We start from the raw sequence: 13,256 nt of genomic DNA, 5'->3' as shown, positions 1-13,256 counted from the left end.
TGCAGCTCATGGGCTCAGTAGTTATGACTGAGCTTGGTTGGTTGGTTGGGCTTGGTTGCTCCTTGGCATGTAGAATCTTCCCGGACCAGGGATAGAACCTGTGTCCCCTGCAGGTGGATTAACCACTGGACCACTAGGGAAGTCCTATTCTTGGTATTTAATGGCCTCTCTATGCAGAACATAGGCTGCCAAGCTTGCTGATGGGCAAAATAATTCTGGGTTCCTTGTGATGTTAAGAAATGGGTGGGTGGGGGATTGTTCACCTTGGACAAAATTTAGTCTACTAAGAAATTTTACCTACAGGTAGCTCTGTTTGATTTCTTTAAACCTGTTATCGTTTAAGCCTACTGATTTCTTTAAACCTGTTCCCATTTAAACTTTACAAAAGAAGAAGAAAAAAATGATTGTGTAGAGTTGTTTTTCTGCTCCATGCTTGCTCCCTTGGATTCTTCAGACAAAATGGATATTTAGCAGGAGATGAGGAGGGAGAAGGCAATGGCACCCCACTCCAGTACTCTTGCCTGGAAAATCCCATGGACGGAGGAGCCTGGTAGGCTGCAGTCCATGGGGTCGGTAAGAGTCGGACATGACAGAGCGACTTCACTTTCACTTTCACTTTTCACTTTCATGCATTGGAGAAGGAAATGGCAACCCACTCCAGTGTTCTTGCCTGGAGAATCCCAGGGACGGGGGAGCCTGGTGGGCTGCGTCTCTGGGGTCGCACAGAGTCAGACACGACTGAAGCAACTTAGCAGCAGCAGCAGACGAGGGAGAGGCAAGGTGATAGAACCTGATTTGTAAAAGGCCAGCTGTTGAAGAAGGAAAATAAAAGCAAGCATGACTTTAGAGTCTGGTTGCCCCACATGTGATTTTCCTTGTTGGTTTTGGTGGTGGGAGAAGAAAATCCACGTGGCTTTCTCTGACGTATAGGGACCAAATACTCGTTTGTTTTTTGTAACTGCTTTTATTTCCCATCCATTTTCCGTCCCTTCCACACTGCCAGTGCTGTTTGCTTTTTCTTATGACAGTAAAGTAAAAGTGTTAGTCACTTAGTCATGTCCACCTCTTAGTGACTCCATGAAACGTAACCTGCCAGGCTCCTCTTCTATGGGATTTCCCAGGCAAGAATACTGGAGTGGGTTGCCATTTTCTTCTCCAGGGGATTTTCCTGACTCAGGAATTGAACCCAGATTTCCTACATTGCAGGCAGATCCTTTACCTGAATCTGAGCCACCAGAAAAGCCATTTTAACAGTAAACAGAAGGCAAAGAACTCCCTGCTCCTGAAGCCCAAAACTGACTTAAAAGTTGGGCTGTGAAAGGTATGGGCTTCCTAGGTGCCTCAGTGGTAAAGAATCTGCCTGCCAATACCAGGAGACACAGGAGACGTGGGTTTGATCCCCGGGCCAGGAAGATCCCCTGGAGGAGGATATGGCAACCCACTCCAGTATTCTTGCCTGGAGAATCCCATGGACAGAGTAGACTGATGGGCTACAGTCGCAGAGTCGGACACGACTGAGTGACTGAGCACTCACGCACATGAGGGGTATGGCCACCAGCAAGGTCTAGAATGGTTGCTTAAATCAGGCAAATCTTGCAGAGGCTTGTGAAGTCTCAAGCAGGGCTTGGCAAGCTGCAGCCCACCGGCTGTTCTTATAAATAAAGTTTTATTGGAACACAGCCATGACCATTTGTATATCACCTTGGCTCGTTTCCAGCACCACCGCAGAGCTGACTAGTTGCTGAAGACCATATGGCCTGAAAAGTCTAAAACATTTACTATCTGGCCCTTGACAAGAAAAATTTGCCAACTTCTGGCAGGGAGCAATGGTTCTCAGCCTTGGCTCAGCATCATGATCGCCTTGGGAGCTTTAAAAATGCAGATGCCTGGGCCCACCCCCAGGGATTCTGATTCAGTTAGTCTGGAGTAGAGCCCAGGCATCCAGATCCCCAGGTGATTGTCCTGTGTAGCCAGGATTGAGCATCAGGAGTTCAGTCTCAGTGGGGTTTTGTAAGATTAGTGAAAGGGAAAATGTTAGTTGCTCAGTTGTGTCTGACTCTTTGCAACCTCATGGACTGTGGCCTGCCAGGCTCCTCTGTCCATGGGATTTCCCAGGCAAGAATACTGGAGTGGGCTGCCATTCCCTTCTCCAGGGAATCTTCCTGACCCAGGAATTGCATCTGGGTCTCCCGCATTGCAGGCAGATTCTTGACTGTCCAAACCACCAGGGAAGCCGTTTGTCAGATTACAGAACTGGAATTTGCCACTCCACAGGGTTTCTACCCAGTGGCAGTGATCTGACCTTGACCTCAGTGTCAGAGTGCAGTCCTGGAGCGCTGGACCATCATGGCTGTGGCATAAGGGAGACCATGTGATGCCAAAATTCCTCCAGTGACCCTGGGAACTACAAGTCCCTGAAGAAGGTTGAGAGTGATCCAAATTACCTTGAGGTATGTGTGTGTGTATACACACTCAAGCATGCACTCTTTAGATGGTTTGTATATGTAGATAACTTTTGTCTGTTTTCAAGCACATGCATTTCAAAAAGGAGCCCGTGGTGTGTGAAGCATTCATATTTGTCACCTTGGCAGCCTCTCGACTCTCAGGCTAATAATTAACGTGAAGTGTTGGGGACACTTCCAGCTCCAGGAGGAGTTGACACCTCTTGTCTTTCTCTATTTCATTTCCAATGTTACCTCTTCTGCTCAGGGTAGGAATTTAAATTCAGGCCAGTATCAGTTTTCATTGGCAGGTGAAGCTGTAAATGGGAATTTCAGGGTTTGTTCCATCCCTGGCATTTTTTTTGGCGGTGCTGGGTTTTTCTCTAGTTGTGGTACACAGGCTTCTCCGTGCAGTGGTTTCTTTTGCTGCAGAACATGGGCTCCAGGGCACGTGGGCTTCAGTAGTTGTGGCACATGGGCTCCAGAGTTGTGGCTCCCAGGCTCTAGAGCCAGGTTGAATTATGGAATATGGTTGTGGCTGCTGCTGCTAAGTCGCTTCAGTCGTGTCCGACTCTGTGCGACCCTATAGACGGCAGCCCACCAGGCTTCTCTGTCCCTGGGATTCTCCAGGCAAGAACACTGGAGTGGGTTGCCATTTCCTCCTCCAATGCATGCATGCACGCTAAGTCGCTTCAGTAGTATCCAACTCTCTGCAACCCTGTGGACACCAGCCCACCAGGTTCCTCCGTCCACAGGATTCTCTAGGCAAGAATACTGGAGTGGGCTGCTGTTTCCTTCTCCACAGTTGTGGGGTATAGGCTTAGTTGCTCCAGTGCATGTGGGATCTTTCCCAATCAGGGATTGAGACCGTGTCCCATGCATTGGCAAGTAGATTCTTATCCACTGTGCCACCAGGGAAGCCCCTGTCCCTGGCATTTAAAGCAAATGTTAATCGCCTTGCGTTACACTGTCTCTGCCTCCCATGTGGCTCCCAGGGCCTTCTGCCCCTCCCAGCAGCTGTCCCTCCCGCCCTGCTGTCCAAATACAACACCATGTCTACTGCCTGGAATGACCCCCTCCTCCTGGTTTGCCTTGGACTTTCCCAGTCTTAGCGCTGTTCATCCTGGGTCTCTGGATCTCCCTCAGTCCAGGGCAAACCAAGATATCTGGTCACCCTAATTCTAGAGAATCACCCTGAATTCTAGAGGCCAGTTCAGATGATTGGCTTTTGCATGGACGTAAAAACATTGGCATTTGAAGGGTGAGTGTGGGACTTTATTAAAGACAGGTGTGCTTCAAAATACAAGTCAAGGTCATGTGTATGAGCATTTTAGTCTCCTTTTTCTAAAAATAGCTGAACCCAAGAGGTTAAGCTAATTCTTATTGCTAAGTTGCTTCAATCATGTCTGACTCTTTGCAACCCTATGGACTGCAGCCTACCAGGCTTCTCCGTCCATGGGATTTTCCAGGCAAGAATACTGGAGTGGGTTGCCATGCCCTCCTCCAGGGGATCTTCCAGGAATCAAACCCGAGTCTCCTGCGGCTCCTGCATTGCAGGCGGATCCTTTGCCACTGAGCCCATTAAACTCAGTTTGGGAGCAAAGCACTAGGTCAGCCTGTATTCTGCTGTGGAGCTCACCCGGGTTTGAAACAGATGCTTCCTGAAGATTCTTCAACAAGATGTTTGCTTGGAAGGGGATCCGCCAGCCCAGAGAGGTGCCATAGAGAGGGTGCTGGCTCATGCCACCAGGCTAGCCTCTTCCTCAGCTGTGCCCTCAAGATCTGGGGCAGGTCATTTCCCCTTCTCCGAGACTCAGTTTCCCCATCTACACTGAAAGCACCATTACTTGCCTGTCAAGGTTGCTGTGAGAATTCAGTAATGGATGCAGAGTGTCTCACTGTACTTGGAAGAGGCTGCAGAGGCTGCAGAAATGTTAGCCACAGGGGCGAGTTCAGGTCCCAAGGAATCACCGTCTCCGTAGAATGGGAAAGGAATATGGTTCCCTCTTTGTTCCCTTCCTTAACCTCTTCCCCTCTCTCTCTCTCCAGCTTTCTTTGTGGGCTCTGGCAAAGGAAGCCTGTGAGGATGGGGTCTGCATTCTTATTTTCCATGGTTGGGTGTAAGCATCAACCCTTTTGCTTCCTGGATAGGTGTGTAGTGTGTAAACAATCTAAGGTGTCGGATACCACTTAAACCTCTGTCTCCGTTTCAGCTGGATGTGTCCGGGCAGTCTGCCTGGCTTGGTCGTGTCACCTGGTCTGCCCATCTGGGTGGGTGTTAAAATCCTTTTTCCCAAGCTTGGTTTTTATGATGGGCTGTCGTCATCTATCGTAAATCAAGGTGGACCAAGGTTGAGCACTGAGGTTAGACAGAATCACTCACAGAAAAAGCTAGAGTGGGTTTAGTTTTTTTTTTTAATTTCAGTTACAGGCACCAGTCCTGTATATATATATATATACACACACACATATAGCTTAAAACTTAATTTGGTGTGTAATTGGGACTAGCTCTTTGGAGCCCTGGGTTATGTGTTTTAGAGCAGCTGAGAAGCAGGGGCATGGCAGGGCAGGACGTGGTATGTTAATTGGTGGCCTCTGGGACCTGTGAGAGAATTGGATTTAAGTCCCTGGTTCGAATGAGCTTGGCAGTTTTATTGGGAGTCTCTCCGGGCGCAAACTGGGGAGACCACCGTTTTGCGCCAGCTGGAGCCAGGAGTTGCTCTTGGCCCCGATGCCCATCGGAGCACCCCTGGCTGCCCCAGGGACAAAGGCAATGGAGGAGCCAGAGAGACAGTGAGGGGGCCCCCACCCACTCAGCCGGCCACCCCCTGCATACTGTTTGGTAGAAGTTGCAGGCTTCCTCGGCCTGTGGTCCCAAGGAGGGTTTTGCATTTTATTACCAAAGTCTCGATAAAAGGGACCTGGGTCAGAGCAAACATTGAGGGAGGAAAAACAAAGGAAATTAAATGCAAAATCACCGCTGGCGGGGCAAACCACATGGAGGCCTTGGCTTTACCACCGCCAGAGCCGATGGGGGAAGTGGCCCCCAGGAGTCGGAACCGAAGGCTGCTGGCCTGGTATTCCTGAAGCCTGGCTCCTCTGCTGTTTGAAAAGAAATTGCCGTTTAATTTGTTTCTGAGTTTTATTTCTCAAGTGAACCAGCATGGGGCCATGTAATGAGGTTGTGTTTCTGGGAGGTGTTGAAAGACAGGGGAAGGAGCGAAACCACAGTTGGTTGGGGGGGTGCCCCTTCTAGGGGCGGCCAGGGGCTCCCGGGGGTCCTTGCTGGGCAGGGGGGCAGGCCGGGGCCCCCGAGAGCTGCCTTCTCTGTGTGCTGTCCGTGGGGCAGCGGGTGCCCTTGTGTAGTCTGGTGGCAGTCCAGCTGAGAGAGAGGGATGTGTCCGAATTCCAGGTTTAAGATCCCCAGCTGATGGAGAGAATTGACACAACTGAAGGGAGCCAAGGTGGTGGTGGGGGCGTGGGGGTGGGCAGGGATGGTTCCTTAGAATGAGAAGGGGTCTGAGCCATGGAGAAAAAGAAGGATATTTGGCAAGGAGAGTGGGTTTCCCACCCAGTGGAGGAAGTCAGCTCAGACCAAAACGGGATAGTGAATGAAAGTGTCTTAGGATGTCACTCCTTTGAGGTTGGACAAGAGGTTTCTGGACCTGTCTACTATCGGAGGAACCCCTCGAGACTGTCACCAGTGGGGCTGTGACTTCCCCTGGAACTGAGATGGCCCTCTGAACAGACCTGGGCTTTGTAGCAAACAAGGCCTGGGGTATGGGAGCCGATGGATGCATGCCAGGGTCCTGCCCACTGGCCTCCAATCCAACAGGAGTAAGCTTGAAAAGCTCAGGGCCTCCAGCCGCCTTGCCTGCCCCAGCCTGCTGGACAGAGAGGGGTGAGTGGGGCCCTCAGTGACCTTTCCACTCTGGGGACAGAGGGCCACCACCTGTCACAAGGGCAGCCACTCTCCATCTTGTAGAAAGCTGCCTGTGGGGTCCGCGTATGTGTCCACTGAACTCCTCTGTGTTCCCAGAACACACACACACACACACACACACACACACACTCGCATCATCATTTTGTTTGGTCAGGGTAAGGGGAGTGGTGGTGGCATAGTCTCTATTGTACAGAAAAGAAACTCAACTTCGGAAGAGTTCAGCAGCTTGTCAGAGGTGAGCAGTAACACCCACAGCTGCATTTGTTCAGCACACGTGCTGTGCCCGGCCCTGGGCGAGGGCTCTGAGCTCCTGGAGATGCGGCCACAGCTCGCCCATCCCAGCCGCCTCCCTCCTCCCACCCGGGCATCGCTCCTGAAGCTGCAAACAAGGCCCCCAGCCGCCCCCTTGGGATGGGCATCAAAGGATCAGCCTCCCCTGTGGGATTCCGGTCTGCGGCCCTCCTAGGTGAGCTCCAGTTCATCGCTCAGGCGTATCAGAGCAGCTGTATGAAATTAGCAACTTAAAACGTCATCAGAAAGAGCATTTTTGACAAAGCAGAAAAGGACTCTCGTTGCTGCTGCTGTTGTAAACTTTATTGCACTTAACGATCAGGGCCAGCCCGCGAGCCCCTATACATGTCTCCATGTCAGAGTCTGGGGTGGTGCCCGTGGGCCTGGCTCCAGAATGCCGGCTCCTTCTCCTCCGCAGGAAATGTCCCATTGCTGTCTCTACTCTGCCCCAAGATGATCAAGGAATTGTGTCCCTTGCCTCTTCCCAGGAGGCCCCACTTCTCCAGCTGTGTCCTGTCATCGCCCCCGAGCTGATTCAATTCAGATGCCCAGGCCCCAGGCCCAGAGAGTGTGACCCAGTAGGTCTTGGCTCAGGCCCAGGGATTAGCACGTTGACTCTCACACGCTCTTGATATCAGAAGCTCTTGATATTAGGGATCCCTGAGCCGTGCTTTGACAAATACTGAGTCTTTAGGTGATCGCGTTGCAATTGTGTACAAGAGCACCCACGTGGATTAACTGAGCATGTGTGTATGTGTGTGTCTGTGTAGTTCTAAGAGAATGGTCATTAAAAAGTCCATAGTGGTGATCCCTGGGTGTAATGAGATTTCAAGAGGTTTGAGATCTGTTTCTCTGTGCTTTCCTATATTGTTTTAATTTTTTTTTATAATGGGCATATGATTTTCCTCAACAGATAAAGTCATCAGGTCTTTCCCATGGGCAGGGAAGAGCAGACTATTATAGAGGAAATATTTACTGTGTGGGAAGTAGAATTGGGGGAAATGTGGACCTACGGCAAGAAGGCCGCAAGTGTGAATGAGTCTGTTTTAATTCCCAGAGCCTGCATCCCTCTTTCTGTGGCGTCCAACTCCTGAGCCTGCCATCGAGAAGGAAGGAATGTCACACCCCCTGTTTTCAAATGGCCCGTTCTTGGCAAAGCCGGGGCCAAAGTCATGCCCGGGAATTTGGGACGGTGGGCTTGAGAGAGAAGGCTGAGCCGCCCCTCCTGTCCCTGTCTCTGGAGCCCCATCCTGCCCCTCCTCCCTGCTCTGCGTACGGGCACCCTGGCCGGCCAGGCAGAACCGAGATGGTGATTTTACAGTGCTGTTACGACTCTGTTGCTGTCCAGTAAACCCACACCGGGCCCCACAAACGCTCCTCGAGAAGGCCAGACCCTTCTTGAGAAATGGTTTCCTACACCTTTACAACGTGATAGGTGCCGTGGAAAAAAGGGGCCGTTGGATTTATGGAAACTATATAAAGTTTATAGAGTCTTGGCAAGCCAGAAGGAGAAAAAGCCTATGGGATGGGGGTGGGTACTTGGAAATGGAGAAGGCCCTGAAAGGGCGTCAGATCTCTGTGTCCAGACACCAGACGAAATACCTCAAGGGCATGCGGTGGGGGGAGGGCCATGGCCCTTCTGGAACAGCTGCTGGGGGCGCCCTGCAGGCAGACCCCATTTGGTCTTCAGGGCATCCCTGTGAGGGAGGCATGGTTGTCCCCATCCTGCAGAGGGGAAGCTGAGACAGAGGTGCTCAGAAAGTTCTGACCTTGCCCAAGGTCACACAGCGAATGGTCTGAGGGTGTGTGGCTCTCAGGTGGGCCTTCTGGGGCAGGCTCAGTTCTTGCACTCCGTCTCCCGTGTACCGAGTGGCGTGTCCTGGTTTCAGGTACAGAAAATATGGTCTCCGTGCCCTGTTTCGGGTCGGGACCGTTTGCTATTTGTGACTGCGTTTCTTGGTCCCCTGGTGTCTTCCGTCATCACAGTGCTGTCCTGTGACTCCACTTTGCTCTGAAAGTTGATTTGTGCCCGCATTTGTTCCGGGCCTCGGCTGGAACTGGAGTGAAGCCACCCAGAGGTTGGCTGTGGATTGGGGTGGGGCTAAGATGCTGTCTTTGCCTTTCGGGATCCCCTCCGTGTCCCACTTCTATGGGGGATCCTCTTAGGGCCCCCAGAAGAGTCCCCCATGGAGTCTGAAATTACCTCCTCCAAACCCGTCAGCCCGTGAAATTTCTAATTCATTTTTTCTTGCTTATGTGCCTTGCGGCACCCGTTGTTTTCTCTCCTCCTTGGCTGTAATTCTTGGAGTGCAGATTCCATGAATGCTTAATTCTTCATCTGTGATTTTGCCTACAGGGTTGGGCATGGTTCCCAGCAAGTAGTAATCACTGAATAAGTATCAGCTGGGAGGCTGGCTGGCTGGATGAATAGATGGATGAGAGGATGGCTGGCTGGCTGGCCTGGTGGGTGGGTGGGTGGGTGGATGGAGGGATGTACGGACAGACCAACTGATGGGTGCGTGGGTGAATGGATGGACAGATAGGTGGGTGGGCAGGCAGAATGATGAGTCGTATACATAGACTAACAGACACCCACTTCCTCATTTTCACCCTTCCGCGCAGTTAAACTAACAGCCTACGCCTGGTTCTCTTAGGCTTTCACTGAATGCACTTCTGTTTCAGGAGACAGACTTTGCTCTCTCTGAAGCCATATGGAGAAACCAGCCTGAGTGTTTGAATGTGTGTGTAAATACTTTACAGTCCCCATAAACTTGTTTAAAGACAGGTGGGGGTGAAGGTATAAACTGGGGCAGCCTTTTGGGAGGGCCATTTGGAAGTAGCTATTAAATTTTTAAATGTGCCTACTACTAAGACCCAGCAGTTGCACTTGGAGTCGTCAAGCATAAGGAATATATTCACACATTTGTGCACAGAGACTCACATACCAGGGTGCTTGTGCCCGGTGCTGGCTACAGCCCTGCTCCACACAGTGAAAAACCGGAAACCGCCCATGTTCATCCACGGCGAGACAGACACAAAACTATGGGAGACCCACACTATGGGAAAACCTGCAGCGGCAGAAAGCTCTCCCGTATTCTGGAAAGTTCTGAGGCTCTGTAACTCATGGCCCTTCCTGCCTCATTGCCATCAGCTTCTTTTCCTTTCTCCCTCCTCTGTCCACCACAAAACACAGTTTGCTGGAAGGAGATCTTTCAACCTGATGCCTGCTAGCCAGTGACCTTCCCTTACAGAAAAGAAGGAACATGGGAGAGAAGCAGTTATGTGTATAATTACTGTCTGCTGGCTCTTCAGTTAAAAAGATTGAAAGGCACAATATTAAAATTTGATTTATGGGCACCACTATCTACCTAATAATGAGGCTGGGAGGAAAAAAAGAAACACAGTCGTTAGAGAAAACCGTAGCCTTTTTTTTCTCTCCGCCAGGAGATAAATTGCCTCTCATTTTCTTATTGCTAAAGAAATGTGAAATGGTTTTAAGCACATGTGATGTGTTCTTCCAATATGTTGAAATCCAGAACTTAGTAATTTAGGAGTCATCTGGCTCCGACGTTTCCAGGAAGCTTCCTGAGAGACGTAGCAGCTTCAGCAGCGGGGGCTGCTGCCACGGTCCACGGGGCTCCCAGACCCAGACTGAGGCACAGGTACCACCGCTGGTCACGGAAACTTCCCCCAGGTCCCGGGGCATCAAGCTGGCTGATGCCACAGAACCTGAGAGAGAATGGGAAAAGCACCGACTCTAGTTCCAAGTCCCAATTTTGTGGCCTATTCGTTCTCTGATCCTTGGTTTCTTCATCTGTAAAATAGGAGCAATACCCTTACTTATTGCGTGATGCTGGGCAAGTGCCCAGGTTTTCCCACCTTGAAGGTATAATAGTCCCTCCCTGAGAGGGTTGTAGGAAGGATTAAGTCAGTGAATCTGTGTAAAGTGCATAGCTGTGTACCTGCCATGTAGCAAGTGCACAGTATATATTTTTTATAATCGTCGTCATCACCACTGCAGATGCCTTTTCGTAGTTTTTGGAAGCGTTGGAATTCAAACCCAAGTCTTCCAGTTCTAGGTGCTGGCTGATGAGGGGTGGATAGACAGATTCTTGGCTCGGTCTCTGTCCAACTGATGCCCAAGGCAAGTCAGGGTACTTCTCTGAGCCCCATCGTGTGTATCTCTAAGATACCCATTTCTACTTCGCAAGGTGATGGTGTCAGATTTAAAGATTATTGGAAACAAAGTGTCCAGGACACAATTAGTTCTGGGCCAACAGATGGTAATAACCCTTGAAAAGGAAAGATCTTTCCTTGAAACCTATTTGGGGAGGGGGGGAATGCTGTCCCCCGGGAGGAGAGATCTGTGTCTAGTTGGTGCCCTCGCACCTCACTGGGGCTGCGCAGAACTCCCCTGCCCCAGGAGTGGAGACGGAAGGGTGCAAAATATTCCCTGGCTCTAAAAATAATAGCTGCAAAGAAAAAAAAAAAAAAAAGGAACAGCCACTGTGCCAGGAACTGTGTGGAGCTTCACCTGAGGGGTCACAGGTCAGTCTCAGGGCAGCCTGGTGGCGAGCTGGCCTTATCTTCAGGGGGCAGATCAGATATGGGGATAGGTGACTGGCCCAAGAACACAAAGCTGGGGGTGACCGGGCTGAGAGTCCAAGCCAGGACTGTCAAATTCTTTGCGCCACACATTGCCGAGCCCCCTCCCAGTTCCTAGTCCCTGACCTCCCCTCCTCTCCTCCATCCCTGCCCTTCTAACCCATTTCTGCCGCCTAGAAGGTGTGCGGCACCATCAGCCGGTGCTTTAAATTTATATCTTCCCACCAGTGCTTGTGCTGGAGAGTCAAACGCCCCAGCGCTCATGTTAGCTTGTGCCGATCATTTGTTCTATGTCTCTGAATTTGTGGGTGTTTTTAATCTGTTCAAGGTGCTCGGGGTTGGGCTGGAGAAAATGGATTCTAGGTGCTGCCAACACCTTGCCAACTGCATTCCGGGAAGGTTTCCATACCTATGGGACTTCCGGGCTCTCCATCCTGCAGAGATTCCGTAGACTCTCCCCCTTGGGAAGAGGAGGGCAGGATTTTGCATGTATTTCTTTTCACCCAGCTAATGGCATCTCTTTATTTTCAGTTGAGAGGGAGAATGTGCAGAAGCGGACTTTTACTCGATGGATAAATCTCCATCTGGAGAAGGTAAGCAGGGCGCTTGGGTTGTTAAGTGATCGATGCCTCCATAACTGGGTGCACAGTTCAGCAGAGCAGTGAGGAGGGGAGGGGGATGCTCTTTGTTCTCGTTGTGTTGGTGTTTTTCAGTCATTCATTTAAACGTTTGTTGAGTGCGTTCTCATTGCGAGAATCAAGTTCACTGCTGGGAACAATCCCTTGGATAGAGAAGGCTGGCAGAGCCTGGCAGGCTACAGTCAATAGGGTCACAAAGAGTCGGACATGACTGAAGCAACTTAGCACGCACGCACGCACACTTGGAACACAAAGACATGTAAGACATGAGGTTCTGGCCTTGTGAGGTTATCAGCCTAGCTGGGGAAGGAGAGGGTCCATCTTTAAAGGGGAATTGATGAGCAGAAGTTAGGAAGCATTCATTGTTGAATAACCCAAACATGGGATTGAGGGGGGATCTTGACTTCTAGTCTGGAGAGGTCAGGGAGGCTCTCATTAAGAGCCATCTATAGGTATTTGGGTTGATTTAAGCAAGAACTCCTGACAGTTTTTAACCAAGCCAGATTGCCTGGTTCATCACATAAGGTTCAACACGATCGACAGTGTCATCTGCTCGTTTTGGTGCATAGGGCACTCAGCTCCTCTAATCCTCAAGACAGCCTTCCTCACCTCCCACCCCCATGGTGTTCAGAAGGCTGGAGACATTGAATTGCGTCCCTGTAATCCCACAACTCTTGGAGAAGAAAGCTCTTCCTTTGGCTTCCCTTGGATATTCAATTTGGTAGCCCCTCTTCTTCCTGGGCAGCCCCCATTTTTTTTGCTAACATTCTCTGGCCAAGCGGGGTCCAACTGCATTTTGTCTGCCAGCCTCTCAGGCACACAAACCCTAAAACAAAAGCATCTGAACCAGACAGAAGGATGGGCAGCGGAGAAGGGGTAGGATGTGAAATGGATAAATGAAGCGTTCAGAGGCATAGAAATCCAAACCCTCCTCACCACGAGCTTAGCCTCCGGGGGGAGAACATTCTAAATTGCCCCAGCGCTGGGGAAGGAGGGATTCTTTTTCTTTTACAAGAAAGTTGATTTATGAGGATTCATTTTACTCACTTCGCATCTTAAATTCCACGATCTGGTTCTCCCAATAAACCCAACCAGTAGTCTCCTGTGTTTCAAAGCTGGTGGTGGTACTCAAGGATTCCTCTTCAGTGACATTTCTTCTTTTTTCTCCTCTTAAAAGGCACAGGAGTAATATTGATTGCCCTTAAGAGTTCGCCCCAAAGAAAGGTTCATAGAGGAAAATCACTAAAATGATTAGAAAGCAGAGAAAATAAATGTGGCGTTTTAGGAAGTGGCGCTCTTGACCGACATTCTAATTCACGTAGTGTGAGCTTTAGGCCT

General features: G+C 50.3%; 1 protein-coding gene across 1 annotated transcript in view; it reads left to right on the top strand.

Annotated features, from left to right (window-relative positions):
* The window catches only part of CLMN (calmin), a 121,717-nt gene that overhangs the window by 65,699 nt on the left and 42,762 nt on the right, over window positions 1-13,256 (top strand). The window contains exon 2 of the mRNA XM_055555806.1: window positions 11,812-11,873. Coding sequence (XP_055411781.1) covers window positions 11,812-11,873 — 62 coding nt within the window. The remainder of the gene's footprint in view (window positions 1-11,811; window positions 11,874-13,256) is intronic.

The sequence above is a fragment of the Bubalus kerabau genome, chromosome 19 (genome assembly GCF_029407905.1).
Source record: "Bubalus kerabau isolate K-KA32 ecotype Philippines breed swamp buffalo chromosome 19, PCC_UOA_SB_1v2, whole genome shotgun sequence".
Taxonomy (NCBI): domain Eukaryota; kingdom Metazoa; phylum Chordata; class Mammalia; order Artiodactyla; family Bovidae; genus Bubalus; species Bubalus kerabau.
This window is presented reverse-complemented; position numbering and strand designations above follow the sequence as displayed.